This window comes from Mchenga conophoros, linkage group LG20 (genome assembly GCF_057382185.1).
Source record: "Mchenga conophoros isolate Kocher_MC1m ecotype Shallow Benthic linkage group LG20, M_conophoros_male_GT1.1, whole genome shotgun sequence".
Lineage (NCBI taxonomy): Eukaryota > Metazoa > Chordata > Actinopteri > Cichliformes > Cichlidae > Mchenga > Mchenga conophoros.
Genome location: NC_140545.1, coordinates 7829815 through 7848243, shown reverse-complemented (window position 1 = coordinate 7848243; position 18429 = coordinate 7829815). Strand labels below are relative to the sequence as shown.

Sequence of the window (18429 nt, the reverse complement as noted above, 5' to 3'; positions counted from 1 at the left end):
AATGCACGTTTTAGGATAGCGTGGAACAAACAGAGCAAAGCACATACCCTGTACTTCAGTCAGCCAGTCTGGCTGGTTGTAGTGCTCAGACGAGATAGTAAGAGTGTTGAGGAACACCAAGATGATGACGAGCCAATAAAAGGTCACCGATTTCACAGCTGCGCGACACTTCCTGCGGCAGAAACGGTTCCATCGACGCCACTGACGGCTGTAGGCGATGAGTGTCACATGTTTAGGTTTTTGCTTTTTGTATTGCTATTTATTGGATTATTTGATTGGTGAAATACAATAAAAGCAACTTCATTATGATTCCAAAGGGGAAAAGGTTGATTAGGAGGAAAAGAGGGTAGGTTTCAGGTGCATAAACACAATGATTACATTTAGGGGGAAAAAACCACAGATGATAACATCAGCGGTCTGAACAATTAAAACATGATGCCATAATCAACCATGCAAGATGAGACAAGTCCAGTAAATGATGAACAAAGCTACCATGCAGCACCACAACGGGGTACCAACCTGCACTTTGATTTAGTAATTTTTTGACTGGGGAGAATAAAAAGAAGCAACTTTTAATTAAATGTAACAGAATGTTCAAATGTGCACTCTGCAATCCAATCAAACGAGTTTTAATATTACTGACTGTCAATTACCAGACAGCCTAAGCTGTCAATAAAATTTTAGAGTGAAACGTGTAATGTGTTGAGTAACATATACAGCACTCACCACAGTGGACCACAGCATGGTGATTTGTCTTCCTCTCCGTTGTGATTGTCTGTGGTCACTGATTCTGTCTCACTTGTGGGTATGCTCGCTGTCATGTCGCACACACACACATACAAATACACACACGTAAAGACACGTTAATGGAAAAAGTTTATTACACAGGCTTTCTGTTATGTTATGACTGATTCTCTTATTGATATCCATGCATTTTTGATTTGGCTTGGTTCTCGAGTGATAAAATATCCTTCAAAATAAATGTGACTTATTTTAAAATCTGAACAAACAAAGCCCAAATAAACACTCTAATCAGTCGTTACAGTAAAACAATAGATTATAATCTTGAGTTCAGATTTCAGCTTGTGATTATTTAACATGGACTCCATTGATCTCTTTTTTTTATTAGGAAGGCCAAGCCAAACCACCAGAAATTTTTTTTTTAAATGAAACAGCAAAATCTGCAAGTGTCAGATAAAAATGCTGGAGTGACTGCCTGACAAAGTTTGACCCCTGGATGTTGGAGTTTCACAGTGTGAAACCAGCTGTAATGCTTGTGAGCACTGCAAAAAGATGAAGCTCAAGGTTTTTGCACAGATCTAGTAACAGTGAATACATGCTGCCAGTCCAGAGTCAAACTAAATTTGATAGATTATTATTTATTGGACTGGAACTGGAAATCCATTTTCCATGGTGAGGTTTGAAATACCATTGACTGCAGTGTTCAGATGAACACTGCAGTCAAATGCATCAATTATTCTTGTCCAGGTATGTCATGCGTATACACATTAGAATTCACATTTACTGTACATGCACAAAATATAGTTGCAATTGAAAACGTGACTCAATATGATGATGATGATGATGATGATGATGAAGATGCCATTATTATGATAATGATGATGAGAAAACCATGTGGCAGTCCTAGATAAAATTCTATGTTTTCCCTCAGTCATCATTAAAAAATGGTAAGTTATTGTTTATTAAGAGATTAAATTATAATTCATAATGTACACTAATGTGCTAATAATTGGTTTCTACAGTTGCGTATGATAATTATCTGTGTTGTTAGATAACTGTTATATCTTAATGGTTATTGGAAAGTTTAAACTAATGTCTATAATTCTTTGTAAATAAATCAAAGTAATAATTAGATTCTCTTATCACCTATTATAACATAAGCAATGTATTACAATAAAGTTATTTTGTAGAAAAATACACTTAAATCTATTAAAATAAAAATAACTATTAACAATAATAATGAGTAATAACTAATTTATTACTCATTATAATATATACAAGTATATTTTTTTGCAGTTTTACTTTCATGGTAAACATTAAAATAACTATTTACAAAACTTCAATTTACAATTTATTTTACAACATATAGGTGATGTTGATTAGAACTAAATTTTAATAATTTTGTAGCTAAGGTATTTTTCTTCTGACCCAAAATACTGAAAATCTAGTTATAATATTAACTAACAACATTAATATTAGATAAATATACCCTATACTTACATGGCAATACAGTAAATATGAGCTAAATAAATTTTGCTGACATTTAACACTCGCATATTATACATGTAAGTACATTTTTGGGCAACAAAATGCCAACATTTACATTTTAAGTACTTTAAGGGAGCTCATTTTCAATTATGTTATATATTTTAAAGTTAAGGCTTGTTGGTGCATATACTAATAAAATTATTTATTTGCAATGCCATATATTTTTAGAGTTTCACAGGATATTTATCATTTTAAGTGAGGCTTATTGTTGTTATCTTGATGGTTTTATACTTACTAAAGTATGCATTGTGAATTAGGCTTACATTCACATGCGCCCACACACATATGTATGTAAAACAATGTTCAATGTGGTGTGTGGGTGGTATTAGGAATATCAGTGTTACTAATTCTTCAGTTAAATAAAAATATATAATTTTTCTCTAAACTGCTCTAAACGGGTCAAACTCCATTTTCTTTTTCCCTTCCTTTCATGTGGTGTAAAATTCAAAATCTTTAAAGCATTTTACTGGAAGTTGGACTGTCCTGTTATGCCAGTGCAGTAATAGAATAACATGTATGCGTTGAAGATGGTAAGGATCAGAAACAGACTAATAAAGGAAAGGGTGTTTAAATACGAGAGCACACACAAAGCATAAGCAAAGCACATGCAGGTGATGAACCGTCCTGGTGAAGATGTGTGGGGAAATTCAGACTTTCAGACACTCGCGCGCACACACATTTACCCTGTGTCTCTGTGGACTGAGTGAACCAGCCAAACTTTCCTTTCTTCTTCTCAGTAAGGTCAGCCAGCGTGACCCCTTGGTGTTATCAACATGCAGATCATACAGCCAGACAGCAGAGGAAGCAGTGAGTCAGTACACAGCACAACAAGAGAGAGAGGAACGTACAGCAAGAGACAGCTGCAATACAAGCTACTGGCACAGCTACCGTGTCCAGAAAAGTATACAGGACATTCTTGAATTATATTTAGTGGATTAACTACTAATAATAATACACTAACTACATTTATTTATGCATGAATTGTGTGTGTAATAATTAATTCATCATTGCTCCTTGGGCAAAAGTGACTGGCAGTAAGGAGTAAAAAGACCAAATAAGGAGGAATTCACAGTAATTTGTAGATTTGAAGACATCAGACCATTTAGAGAGACAACATGATGAACATAAAGGCATAATTATGATATATATCAGCTCATAAATTATGTACTTGTATTAGTATTAATATCAGCAAATAAATAAGACAGTCAAGGACATTCGTTTTTTAAATGTGTCATCATAAGATTGTCCATGACTATAAAGTGTCCCGCTGAGTACATGAAGCAAAAACAAATTAAACAAAGCAATAAAAATCAACTATCTGTTAGACTGCATGCTGTAACATTAGCTCTGTAAATTCTGGACAGAGTAACTATATAATACACTGTAACACTAGAAACAATCAACATTAAACACGACTTTGGAAAAGAGTAGAAGAAAGCAGAGAAGAGAACAATTGTGGGTAAAGAGAGAAAATGATGTAAAGAAACGAAGGGAAGAGAAGGGTGAAACAGGTATTAACAGCAGTCTACAGACAGTTTTTAGAAGGCGCACACACACTGCAAGGAAGTAAAGTTAGTCCGTCGTCATCTATAACATCGACAGCAGGGCTAAAAGCAAGGCAACTACTGGTGAACATAAAAACTGACAGGTACATTCGCACTGACTGCTCTGTGAATGGTTACGAGGCAGTCTAGCTATAACTCGGGTCAGATGTATTTTCATGTCAGTTACGCCCACATTTTTTCCCTGCACATCCAGATGGATTATGGTATAATTACTAATGACACAAGCTTCAGTCCCAACATTTGTTGCAAAATAACAAAAGAAAAACCCTGAATTCAACACATAATTTTAAATGGCCTTCCTACTGTCAGTTAATAGAATCACGGAGCCGCTGCGCCATCCAATTTTCATACCAGACATTAGAAATACTATGATTAAATAAACACACAAAAAAGGTAAATGTTTAAGGTAGAGCAAACAACTAAGGAAATTCATCTCTCTCTGATGGCAGGATGCTATGTCATATGTAAAAAAAAAAAGCCCAAATTTCTCCTGTTCATCAACTTTGGACTATTAGATTATTTAATGGCTCATTCGACTTATTCCATATACAGCAAATGTCAGAAACCAGAACTAACTGTTCAAGTTGTTCATACTGGCTTCTCCACCAGTCACAGTGCCTAAATACACATGAATACAAATGTCAATCTGCAAATCAAGTTTGCCTGTTTTTTGTTTGCCTTCTTTATTAAAATCTAAGAATTACGCAGATACTCCTGCTTTTTCTGAATCTGAAAAACTTACAGCTAAATATTTTTCCAGGGCGTGCCTGTAATGAAAAATATATTTTTGTTACTACTTGTCAGTATTTTTTCTGTGTCATTGCTACTGCAACCAAGTAACATTGTCTACAAATGTAACCAAATCTAACCAGCAACGTTAAAATCTTGTTTATTACGGCAAACGTGGAGCTGAATTACATTATGGTTACAGTCCATCCACAATATGTTGCGTTAGATCACATTAGCTGAAATAGTTAAGTTTTTGGAATCCAGATAAAAGTAAAATACAGTATGCATTTTTATTTACAACCCATATAAACATTGAAATACAGCAAAGAAAAACACACAGCTTTTGCCATGGTATTGAACGTGCAGCGCTGTGAAAATCTGAAGACACATCAAAGAAAATTCTAGAGATTTAATTTCACGACACGCATGTGTGAAAGTGTAGTGCAGCACACAAACTGCACTGCTACAGTGGTTATGATTTCATAGATAAAATCCTCCAGCATGCCAAAGATGGGTGTTTATACCACCAGTTGTATATAAATGTGAGGATTAAGTGAACGCTAATATAAGCATTACGTCCATGTAATAAGGATTCCATTACATTTGTTATGGATTAAACTAACGCTGGTGTTTACTCTGACCGGCTGGAGAGACCCATGAATGGTCAAAACTGTTATAAGTGAACGTATCTGAAAAGTAGGTGGTAATTCAGAGGCTGTGATTCACTGCTGTAGTGATTTAACACTAATTATGTGGAAGATAATATTCAGCGGTTATAAGGCACATAATATGTCTGGCTGAGATATTCGTACTGCGTACACAAAGGCAAAAATGTAGGTATTTAACTGTGTCAGAGGTGGAGGTGGATGTTAAGAAGCGTATTGTTGCAGGACACATTTCTATTTGAAAGCAAAGTTTTTTTATTCTAATTTTCTTAAAGGAATTATGAGGCTGTCATAGCTTAATCATTCTCTGCTGTGCTATGAATGACTGAGAGCAGCTGAAAACACTGATCTTCCCACATTTGTTACACTAGGCTTTCTTGTCATGATCATGTTGTAAGTCAGCCATCCCCAAAGTCAGGACTGCTGCCGCCCACTTAAGAACCAGAAAATCCCAACGGGCCCATCCATCTTAAATCTAATCAAAACACAAGAGAAAGCGATATAGTTCCTTTAAATTTGTGTTCAAAAAACATAAACAACCTTATCTAGATTGATTAATTTGTGTCAGAAAAATTTGTAATATCACAAACTAGCTATCTCCTATTACCAAATTAAATTCATTTTTTATATAAAAAAATACATGTATATAAAAATTTAACTGTACAAACCTGTGAGTATTCAAACTAATCAATTTCTGTTATTACTGAGGCCTACTTGCAGTACCTTTGTGGCCCACCAGGGGCTTCAGGAGTCATTGTTGTAGGTCATACAGTATGTTTGCAGAAATGTAGGAACTCACAAAAGATTTACATTCATGTATTAGATCGCATTCGGTGCATTATCATACAATTTTTAGTGAAATCTTAGATGCTTCAAGCAATCCCTGCCTGAGCTTCCTCATTCTAATTCAGTCCTTGTGCTCCTTGTCAACACAAATAAACAGAAGCAGTCACCCCTCACTTACTGTACTAATCAAATGCCAAGTCAAAAATTATTGCAAGGAAGCAGCTGTCTCAAAACAACGTCATGTTCCCACAATGAGCCGCATTCAAGTCAAAGTAAGCAAAGGATCATGAGAACTGCCAGTTAGATGCATAACAGATTGACTGTCTCTCCTTCCTCTTGTAACAGTTTTAGTGGCAAAGAAATGTGCAGCATTATCTCAGGGCAGAAGAAGTTAAGGCTTTGTAAGTCACAGTTCTGTTTGCATTCTTTGTTTGCCTGCTGGACAAGAGTGCTGGACAAGAGTAGAGAAAAAAAAACATTAAATCCAGGTAACTCACGGTTACGCTTGCCCTCCTCATCTCCCTCCTCCTCGTTCTCAGGGTCGATGTCCTCTGCCTGGGTGATCCAGTCCAAGTAGCCCTTCAGGTCTTCTTCTAACTGCTGCTTCTCACGCAGCTTCTGGAAATCACCTCGAGCCTTGGCCTTTTCTCGCTCTTTGGAGAACTCTCTATAGAGGGGAAAGCATAATGTCAAACGTGGGTCACCGTAACACTGTACAGAATGGCAGCGCTCTGCAGTCTTAAAACTAAGGCTGCACTAAAACTGATAACTTAATAACCTCAACAAACAATTTCTTATCATTTGTTAAATGTGCAGGGTTAAACTTATTTGTGGAATTCACACGCAGCATCACATTTTTATATTATTACCAAAATGAGCAAAATACCCCATCTATGAATATGTTTTATAGATATATTACACGCATACTGTAAATTGCATGTTCCTTTCAAGTAGACTCTCAGCACCCACAACAGGGCATTTTATTAAAACAACAATTCAAAACAGAAACATGAAACATACCCACTCAGCACACCCAAAACCAGGTTAAGAACAAAGAAGGATCCAAAGATGACGAGGCTGACAAAGTAGACCCACGGCAGCTCAAAGCCCATTGCATCATTCATCTACACAGAAAGAGATAATAGGAACATTTAACTGAATTAACTCTAAATTCAGACATGGCAATGTTATTCTTACAGCTTACATAGATTAAATTATTCGAAATAAAAACTGAATTCTAATTTTAAAAAAATCATTAACTCATGGAGGTGCAAAGCCCACAGTATCCCTTGAGCAGGAAAGAGGTTTGTCACTCAACGGCAGCTAAAACTGCAGCAGGACGGGTGACCACTAGAGGGAACCACGTGAGAGACAACTGGGTCAGTTATGAATGACAGTGAGTACTTGTATTAGTGTTAGTAATGAGGCTGTGCCAAATGACCGTACTAAATCCAACGTGCCTCTTAGCTGAGCTGCTGGCAACACCAGGACCTAAAAGTTTGCCCTTTTTTCATAATCACATTTCACACAGCTCTCATCACAGTAGGCACTTTTCTTTGCTCAGTCAGTGTAAATGTTTACAGTTTACACTTCTATTTTGATAGTCATTTTCCCGTTAAAGAAAAAAATCCCACTGATGTGCCTGCCTCCAGCCGCAGAACCGCCCACCCCGAAGAAAAATTTATACTTGGCTTATATCAGTACGAAAGGCTCAAGGTCAGTTTTAATTTATACATCTGCGTATCTATCCTGCCATGATCTCTTTTTCCATCTTTTAGGTTTGCTGAATCTCCTTCCTTCCACCACTTTAACAGCAGTATTAGCATGGGATTGCCATGGTAACACATACATGCATGAAAGTGTGTGGGACAGAGAGAGAGAGTCTGAGAAGACGAACGAGAAGGAGGTGAAGAGGTTCATTATTTCATAGATGAGGGTCTCCATCAATAAAAGGGCGTGGGTGTATTGTGAGGAAAACTCATCATCAGTGCTGAGTATTTTGGCTAATTAAAAGCTGTTGGTGATTTGTGTTAATATGAAGCCGGGGGTTTCAGGTTAGCCTTTAAAAATGGGTTGCACACTCTAGCTGTGAAAACTTTTTTAGAAAATAACAACAACAACAAAAAAAATCACATAAAGCATGGATTTGCAAAACAGAGAGAAAAAAAACAAAGGCTTAAATGAGTTTGCTTGGAAAAGTGTTGCTGGGGTCAAACCTGCATGAAAAATCATGGTTCTGAATGGTGTCTTACTGCTTTGGTCACATTTGTAACTAATGTTCCATTGTTAAGCAATAGCTCCATTGTCTATATAACAATAGTTTGTCATGCGAATCCCCTTTTTTTGTTAGGAGCTATAAAAAACAACTTTCCTTTTTTTAAGGAATTTAAATGACATTAACTTTGTTTAAAAAAAACCATGCATAATCCTATTACACTTATTATTACTTTAATATTATACATACAGTGCTGTGTAAATCTCCTGAGCCAGCATTTTCTTCAAACATGTGCAAACTTTGAGAAATACAGGATATAAGGCACAAATAGAGTTTGTGGAATTCTAACAAAGTTGGAAATCAGTATTTGGTATCTTTATTCTTCAACGCCGCCTGACCTCTCTTAGGCAGCTTTCTTGTAATATATTTCACTAGTGTGCAGGAATAGCTCTCCAGGCTCCTTGAAGGACATTTAGAGCTCTTTGTTGGATGTTGCCTGTCGTTTTTTTCTGTTCTCTGTCAAGATGATCCAACACTGTTTCAGTAATGTTGAGGTTTGGGCTTTGGGGATCCATGACTGATAGTGTTTTCCTATCCAGATATGCTTGTATTGAATTTGCAGTGTGTTTGGGATCACTATCATGCTAAAACAAAAAAAATCCAGTTCCAGTCGCACGCTTTCCAGATGCAATTGCATCCTGCATAAAACTCCGATGGTAGTTTTCTGTCTTGAAAATTCCATCAATTTCGACAAGATCCACAAACCATAACAGAGCCTCCACCATGTTTTACAAATGGCTGTAGACACTCTTTCCTGACCTCCTCAGTGCATATTGATGATTATTTTGCACTTCATAAGAGATGTTACTGATTTTCAGTCTTCTTGTGTAACTTGGGTTACCTCAGCCTTTTCTATAAGTTTCCCATTCTTAAGTAATGGAACAGTAGATGGATCAAGTGAAAGGCCAGATGCATCTCTCAGGTCCTGTGACAGGATTGTTTCCTGTTCTTAAGAACATGACTTTCAGATACTGTTGATCGGTTCAGTTTCACCAAGACACACCATGCCAATGTATGCCAGGTTTTCAGCTAATAGCACTTTGGGAATCATTTTGTTGTTTTCCAAATACTATGCCTGTCAAACTGTCTAATATTTGGTATTTTTGTATATTAATCTAAACAAACCATTTTTCCCAATAGGCTGCTAGTAACAAAGTCCCTAAAGATAAGATTTAAAATTGGCTCTTAGTTGTCTAAATATGTTAACACAACACTGGTTCTTCCAGGAAGCTATGTGTCTTTATTTATGTCTGAATGATTCATAGGTCAGCATTAAGTAGCTTAAAAAACACAAATAACATTCTACTGAAAATAGCCAGGTACAAAGAGTGGACTGAATAATGACTGGAAAAGCAGCCAGTATCCAAAGTCAACATCCTACACCTTGAGAAATCCTGGAGAACTATTGCTCAAGACCACTTAATAAATTGCAAGAAAGTCTGGCTCCCTGGAAACAACATATAAATAAATGCAGGGTGGCTCAAGACTTTTGCACAGCACTATATTTTCAAGTAGCATTGTAAATTTGGGTTTACCCAGTAGAGAACGTCAGTCCAGCCTTCCATGGTGATGCACTGGAACACAGTGAGCATGGCAAACAAAAAGTTGTCAAAGTTGGTGATGCCATTGTTGGGGCCTTGCCAGCCCTCCCGGCAAACTGTACCATTGAGAAGGCAATGACGCCCATGCCCTGATATTGCACATGGCGCCGGCTCTTCCTCTGCGAGGGCACCTGGAGATACAAAGACAAACAGGTAAATCAACATGGAAACAACATGAAAGCGACTTTAGATCATCTAGGCAAAACTTGTTCAATTATTTGTCACATCATTTCACGTATGTTCTTTGTCCAAGTTTAAATCTCATGTTGCATCTTCATTCTTAGTGTGTTATAATCTATCTATTTTCAAGAATGTGGAGTTTTTTTCCTCCAGCATTATTTTTAAGAGTTCCCCATCACTGTATTTTCTTTGATTCTGACATTATGATTGGATTATTACTTCATGCAAAGATAATAATAAAGTTAAGTTTAAGCTATATCCATGATAAAATAGGTATCAGGAATCCATAGAGCCATTCATGCATTCCTCTGTGTCACACTTTAAAATTTCACTGTTCAGTATTCTGACATTATTCCATCATCATAGGAGCAATGCAGAAAATTATGCTATACACTAACATTAATTACAGTTTGCCCCAGCACCCCACGCTTACAGTTCACTCACTGTAGATTAGCCCACATGTTAAACTTTCCACCTTTTTAATCAAATAACCACAGTGCTTCTACACACACAAATTCAAACATGTGGCCTCTTCCTTTTTTGGATGCATGCCCCTCTGACCTATCCAAAAACCTAAAAAAAAACACATGCTAAATGCTATTTTTCAGGGCTGGTGAACACACAGTGGCTTTGATTAAAGCGAGATTCAATCCTGCTCTGTCGCGACCTCTCGACTTTACCCTACTGTGCTTCTCCTGAAGTCACCAGGCAAACAGAACAGATGAAAGCAAGAAAGGGAGAGAAAGAAGGCGAGATTACGTGAAAGGTGTATGAGAGGGAGAGTGACACGCCACAATAACAGTTGTCGTAATGCAGCAAATCCCTGTTACTTAAGCTGCTTCAATCCCGTCAGTCAGCCATTTTAGACTATAACTGTGGTTTTATGTATGTGTCTTTGTGTACATATGTGCTAATGTCCATCAACATGTCCCTTTTTTTCTGATACACTGACATCAAAGAGTAATGGTAAAGCAAAGGTCAAGCATGTTTACATAATAGCTAGATATTAGTCATTTAATCACTGGATTTAATCCACCATCTGCTGTTCTGCCCTGTTTTCAGTGGCTTGTCACCATTCACATAGGTACATGTGTCCATTCATTTTCAGGGACAGGGATTGAATCCTGAGTCTGTTCTAAGGTGACGTGTATGCCTGTTTACATTACATTATGGAGTACAAATCCCTCTTTTAACAGGTGTCTGTAGAAAGTGAAGCAGACGTGTAGTAGCAGACAAGAAAGGAAGATACCTTACCTGTTTCTGTCATGTAACAGGTGGCATGCATTTTGCCAATAAAAAGCTCCAGGCCAATGATGGCATAGATAATAATGACAAAGAGGACCAGCAGAGCGATGTGAAGCAAGGGAACCATGGCTTTAATAATGGAATTTAAAACCACCTGTAAACCTGCAAAAATATAAAGAAGCTAAAGTCAGTCAGAAGAAGCATCAGTTTTACTCTGCGGGAACTGGGACAGATGCAAAAAGACAAAAACACAAATTATTTACCCAATCATTTAACCAAGCCATGATATGATTATCAATCATATAATGCCCATGATAACAATGATTATGCAAGAAAGCAAACAAAGGACCAAAATATTAAGGCCTAATTAGACTGTAAATAATGAATACGACTCCAACAAACACTAATGGTAACCCTTTACATGGTAAATCATGGCATTTGATGTTGAAAGGTACTGTAAAAAGTAATCAGCTGAAATCCGTACTGATACCACAACATTGCATCTAAATGAACATGAGTCTCTTCCTATTATTCACTAAATATTCTTAAAAGAATCTATCTTGGAAATATAAAATAAACAGACATAAATGTGAGAGCTGCAAATAACTTTTATTTTCATTATCAATTTGTCTTATAGTATTTTCTCAGTATTAAGGCATTTTCAATAAATAAAATACAAGAAATAATGAAAGATGAAGTTAGTGATCGTTTTGTTTGACAAACAGTCCAAAAAAATACAAAGCCTGCAAATTTATTAAGAAGGTGGAACTGTATTTAACCATCAAGACTTTATTGGATTAATAAAAAGAGTTTACATTTATTTCTTTTTGATAACCAGCTACAGAACAAAATCTCTAAACGCTTAAAAAAAAAATCACTTTTCCAGTCAAAGTTTGTTTAGCTAGCAACTGGCACGTAGGCAACCTACTGTATGTTTTGCTATACAATACATAGGTATACAGAAACTTGCACACAAACACTGTATTCACATTAGTGCAAATGTACACATTTGTAAAAATGCACAATTTCTTACAAAAGTCTAATTATATCAGTGGATAGGAATGAAAGCTAGCAAAAGATCCTCTGCTTTACTAGCTAACGGGTTGAAACATCCCAGCTAAATCAGACTGCAAAGACAAGACAAACGTTAAACTCAGTTTCAGTATAGAACTGAAACTCAATGCATCTTCATCTGTCCCAGAGGTACTTTTTTCCACAGACCTAGCAAATGCTACGTTGCTATGGCAACTCAAAGAATGTAGACACATTAGGGCATGTGTTGATTTAAGGTCAAATGTGTGCTGAAAACAGAAACACTGAAGGAAAAAAGTATATAATGAATGATAAAGAAACTGGGTAATATGATAGGACCTACACAAACTTCTAAGAGCTAATGTTTAACCAACCATCTTATTTTTATTTTGGTAAACTACCTTTGCACTGCTAACAGTCAAGTGTCTTTGGAGGGCAGTGGAAGGAATACAATACTCAAATAACCCAACAGCACAAACTAACAAAAACCTCACTAAATAGTTAGTGATAACAGTTCCAGAAATGACTACAGAAATGTTCCAGTAGGCCCAGCCTGGACGTCAATAAAAGGTTGGAGTGGGTATAGCAGACAGTAAAGTTAGCAAGTCAAAGCACAGGTCATGCTGCTTTACTGTTGCTAGCACCGTGATTTAATTTTAAAGTGTTTAATACAACACAGTGAATATTTCACTTAGCGAGACAGTGAGATAGTGCTTTATCAAAATTTATACACTTGCTACTTTGTAATAGTCCATCATTCTTTTACCCACATCCTACCTTGGCCACTAAAAGAAGTTTTGAGCTGTTTCATAAACAGGCGGATTATTGAGATCAATAAGCCAAATAAAGACTAAAGAATATATAATTTAAGGTCTTTTTATTTTCAGTTCAAGTCATTTTTATTTTATATAAAGCCAAATCACAACAACAGTCATCTTAATATCACCTTTATATTGTAAGATAAAAATCTTATAATAATTCAGAGAAAAGCTCAACAATCAGACGACCCCCCTATGAGCAAGCACTTGGTGACAGTGGGAAGGAAAAGCTCCCATTTAACAGGAAGAACCCTCCAACAGAACCAGTCTCAGGAAGGAGCAGCTGTTTGCTGCCATGAGGGGAGGGAGACAGGACAAAAGACACATGTATCATTTGTGTGATATTACAAAGTACTATGTAGTACCTATGGTAGGGTAACTGACTTTGTGATTGCAGCTCATCTTCATATCTTTATTTTTTTTTTGCTAGTCTTGTGCTTTTCATACAGCTACTATAAGAAACCTCGTTCCTGCATGTTGTGATTCATTTTATGGCTCTTTTTTCCTTGTTAACAATACTATCAAGATTACAACATCTCAGTGCATAATCACACATTTTTGGGTAGCTTGCTTGCTTACATAAAAACTTTAACAAGCATCCAGTGAAACTCCTTAAGGATGTTTTATTTATTCCTGCATAATCCCTGCCATCCTGAATGACTAAAAACTTTTAATTCAATATCAGTTCAATTCAATTTCATTTATATAGCGCCAAATCACAACAACAGTCGCCTCAAGGCGCTTTATATCAAAAACAAGCATTTAAATATTACTGAATGAATTTTAAATAATTATCTGATAGCAGTTCTAACGGCTTGTTATTACAAATGCTGATGCGATAACGACACCAGAAACAACAGACTCGGTCAGGGTCACCATGTCCTACTTCTCAACTGCATCCTGCCCATGTTTACCTGTCACCTTTGTTTGCAGAGAAAAACATAGAGTAGTTGATATTTGGCCATGCTGACTAATAAAAGCCAGTTAATTACCTTCAAATGCATTTAAAACATATGAGAACTGCTGTTTTGCCTCAAGGACAAATGACCAGAAACACTCCAGCTGCTTGAAATACCCTTTACTTGGGTGTTTTAAGGTTGCCATAGTGACTGTCTTTGCAGAGACAATTCAGCTGAGCTGGAATAGAAATCTAATAACATAACAGAGAGAACCTGGGGACAGCAAAGAAGTGTTTTTCACACAAAACACCGGGTTGAATAAAACATAACAGGCTGAAAATATCAACACAATGTTAATGTGAAATACATGGTCCCCTAATTCAATAAGTTCCATATTGTAATAAAACACAACTTTGAAATCACTGAAAAATTGGGCTACTCATAAGACTGGATGACAAAGCTAGGTAAGCACAAAAGAAGATGTGTTAAAGGTGTCTTATAATAAGAAATAAGAAAATGTCCCTAGTGCAAACGCTAACTTATGCTAACAGCACATGAAAGGCTCTGAGGCTCTGTCAGCTGTGTACCCCACCTCTCGCCCTGTAACAGCTGGAATAGGCTCCAGCCCAACTGTGACCCTAAACTGGATAAGTGGAATAAAATGAATAGTTGGAGCAGGTGGAACCATGCTAACTCAGAACAGATCATTTTCACTAAACACACCTAATGATAATTTAGACTAATAACACGCCGTAGTCATGCATTTAGGAGAAAATAGTTCAAACAAATCTACTGTTTTTTAAATTTTTCATTGAATTTTATGCCAGTAGGAAGTTGGGACGTGGTCATGCTTGCCTCCGTATCCTATTATGTAGATTCCATTACTATAGTGCCATACTCTTCACATCCCATATGTGCACAGCGTTTTTCATCTGCATACCATACTTTGCTCCAAAACCGGTACGCATTAATGTGTGTATCACAAAAGTGTCCCGTGCACACAGATGCTGGCTTTTGAAATGTGCACCAATAACAAGCCAGATGTTTCCTTCCTTACTCAGAGTCCATGACTCATGTCAACATGTGATCTGTTGTGTCTTTAGTGTTTTAATTATGTGCAAGTGACACCAATCCAGCTTTTGAGGATACAGTATTTTATGTTTGCTGGGTACACCCATTTCTCAAGACTATGTGGGTGTGAACATCTGGTTCCAATAGCAAACACGTATCTATCTGTCCCTCACTACACCGATGAATCCTCCGCTTCTTTTTAATGTGTCTCAGAGCAATCCTTCACATGTTTTGATTTCTGTAATTTCAGCAGCTGTTTAGTCCCATTATTTTCTCCCCAAATATATTTCCATTGTGTTTTGTGAGATTTTGGGGTTTTTTCTACTTCCATTGTGTGTTTCAGTGCCATGACAGGATCACGTGCATCCAAGCATACATTATCTACACTCATCTCAACCCAGTCACTGTGAAATTAGCTGAGAACTCCTGTGTGAGTTCATAGGGCGCTTAAATAAAGAGAAGATTAATTGGTTTGGACTTAAGGGCGTAAAACATGTACATTTATTCCACATTTTTATGTTTACTCACTGGGAACTCCAGAGACAAGGCGAAGGGGTCGTAGCACGCGAAAGGCTCGGAGGGCCTTGACGTCAAACCCTCCAGGTTTGCCTCCAGACTGACCACCAGAATCTGCATCTTTGGTTATCATCTCCAGAACCACACTGAACAACCTGGAGATGAGAGAGGGGGAGAGAGAGGGAGATAAAATATAGAGAAAGTGAGGCAGAGGCATGTAAGGGAAGAAGCAGTAATGGCAATGTGATGAAAACAGAGCAGAAAAAGATAAAAGCAAAAGAGTCAGAAAGCAATGAACAAAGCCGTGAGTCCTCTTTGTTCTTGTCTCTCTGTTCAAGCACCTGCCTGTGCAAGTGTGCATGGTTTATGTGTGTGCTCTTTACATATGTCTATGGATATTTACCTTTAGTTTTTCACACCTCATCACAGTTTACATTGAAGTCCCACAGGAGCCAGGTGGTCTACTGATAAACCGTCACTCTATACAAAGCCATATATTCGTGTCTTTGTGCGTGTATGAGTGTGCACTTTGGTGCATGTGCTCAAAACATCACTATTGTAGTGATACAGGACAGAATTTAAAAGGTCATGATTCATTTTTGATTGAGAGAGCGGAAGGCCAGATGTTGGGCTAAGTTGCGCAAATGCACAAATATGTGTTATACCATCTTTTTTCAAGTACATGGAAGAGAGCGTAGAAGATGTGCGCATGATTGGTTTCTTATGTAAAAAGAATTGTGTGCGTGTGCAAATGTGTATTTGTACGTATATCCTGCATTATGTGCTACCTGTAAACTCACCCCACAATGACAATGACAAAGTCCAGCATGTTCCAGCCGTTTCTGACGTAGGAGTTTTGGTGCATCACCAGACCGTAGGCAATAATCTTCAGAAATGTCTCTATTGTGAAAATGATGAGGAAGGCATACTCTACTGTCTCCTGCATAGAGGGAACAGAAACAAGGAAGAAAACAGGTGTAAAGAGGAGAGGGGTGGAAAACAATGAAAGATGTTTATTTAAACTTTGCGACCTTGTTGGACAATGGCGTGTGCAACGACTTGCAGCCGCACCAGGTATCTGTTATCAATAAAAGGCAAACGGTCAATGACCATGTTTTCAATCCCAACCCCCCCCTCCTAGCACATTCAACAAATGTAGCCTGCGTGTGCTGAGCTAGAGGACATGCTGACTAAAAAGACAAAAAAAACCCTGAAGAAGTACTTTAAAAATTAATCCTAAATCTATTCAGCCAGATGAAATCAAGATTAAAAAAGGTAATATTTCATCCATGGACATAAAGCACGTCATCAAACAGAAATCTCTCTAATAATCCGCTGATCAATTATCAGTTGAGTTACTATAATAAGCTTATAATATTGACATGAAAACACCGCTTTAAAATGCATGAATTTTCACTGATACAAACTCGGTGAACTCTGTGGTATTTATGGTGTATATCTCTTTATGAGCCAAGACAGCCTCGCCAGTTTTGTTTGTATTTATATCTATACACATGTAAGACATGTCTTCTTCTTCTTCTTTTTCTTCAGGCTGCCACAGGGGTCACCACTGCACATCATCTGCTTCAATTTCAGTCTAACCCTAGCATCCTCTTCTGGCACACCAATCCCCTGCATGTCCTCCTTCACTACATCCACAAATCCTTTCTGTGATCTTTCTCTTTTCCTCCTGCCTGGCAGCTCCATCTTCAACATCCTTTTCCCATTATACATGCACTCTTCCTCCCATGTCCACATGTTTGTGAGGTGTGACAATTTAAATCTAGATCTTAAGGAACCATATCATTCCTTAAAATAAAAGTTTGCTAAAGAGTCTACATATAAGGCTTGCAATAGTGCGCTGTGTTCATTCTGATGATTTATTCGTATTTTCATGATTCAGGCTTCAAGTGTGTCAATATAAAATAAAACTGAAACAGCATTTGCCGTAGTGTCACAAGTGCAGGAGCAGACATCATGATGCATTGAGAATAGACATAACACAACAAGCAGAAACAAACTTTCCAGTAGTGATGTTTTAAGTTAAATGTGGCTCAGTCCTGAAATGTTCAGGTACCCATAAGCATATCGCACAAGTGTTCTAGTTCAAGAATGGACTGTGACTCTGGTTCTGAAAGTAAAGAAAATTGTGAGTTTTTCATGAGTACATGATGTTTGCACCAAAAGAAAAAAGAAAAAAACAGAAAAGACAATCATAATATGTCTTTTGAGAGCTCAAGATTTTATACAGCAGCAGCATTGTGAAATATGATGTAACACCGGCTTTATATGGAAGGATGTGACTGTGGGTGGAAATGACCCCCTTTCATTCATTTGCATTCAGGTGAACCTCATAAACACAGCTCAGGGAGAGATGTACTGAAAGCCAACAACACAAAATCCAAATGAGGACGTCGCAAAATTAATGGCGCTGTGTGACTGACACATCATCTCGGGCAAAAGTGGTGCAGAAAAACCGAAGCGGTGACCACTAAGCAGCAGACATGCTGCCAGTGCGTATATTTTGAGGCCAAAAAACAGAAAAGATGAAAAGTCTTCAAGTCATACTGTATGTCCTGGTGCATCATCAGCATGTTTCCATGGTAACTATGTGCCCGGTAATGCAAATATGTCCCAGAATTTGGATATTTCCACATACACACACACATCTATTTATTGTGCTTACACATTATTTCACTTTCTCACCTCCACTTTCTTTTTCTCTCACACAGAAACACATTTCTCTCTCCTACGTATC

At 37.3% G+C, this 18429-nt stretch overlaps 1 protein-coding gene across 12 annotated transcripts in view; it reads right to left on the bottom strand.

The window, feature by feature from the left end:
• cacna1db (calcium channel, voltage-dependent, L type, alpha 1D subunit, b) overlaps positions 1 to 18429 on the bottom strand; it is an 87819-nt gene that overhangs the window by 37443 nt on the left and 31947 nt on the right. For 5 of the 12 annotated variants that reach the window (XM_085261137.1, XM_085261141.1, XM_085261138.1 and 2 more), the window contains exons 4-13: positions 16472 to 16611; positions 15684 to 15826; positions 11345 to 11497; positions 9845 to 10041; positions 7055 to 7158; positions 6532 to 6701; positions 2973 to 3047; positions 727 to 814; positions 520 to 546; positions 48 to 208 (exon numbers count right to left, since the gene is read on the bottom strand). In XM_085261137.1, the coding sequence (XP_085117263.1) occupies positions 48 to 208; positions 520 to 546; positions 727 to 814; positions 2973 to 3047; positions 6532 to 6701; positions 7055 to 7158; positions 9845 to 10041; positions 11345 to 11497; positions 15684 to 15826; positions 16472 to 16611 (1258 nt within the window). The remainder of the gene's footprint in view (positions 1 to 47; positions 209 to 519; positions 547 to 726; positions 815 to 2972; positions 3048 to 6531; positions 6702 to 7054; positions 7159 to 9844; positions 10042 to 11344; positions 11498 to 15683; positions 15827 to 16471; positions 16612 to 18429) is intronic. The other 7 variants (XM_085261143.1, XM_085261148.1, XM_085261146.1 and 4 more) reach the window with 3 other exon arrangements.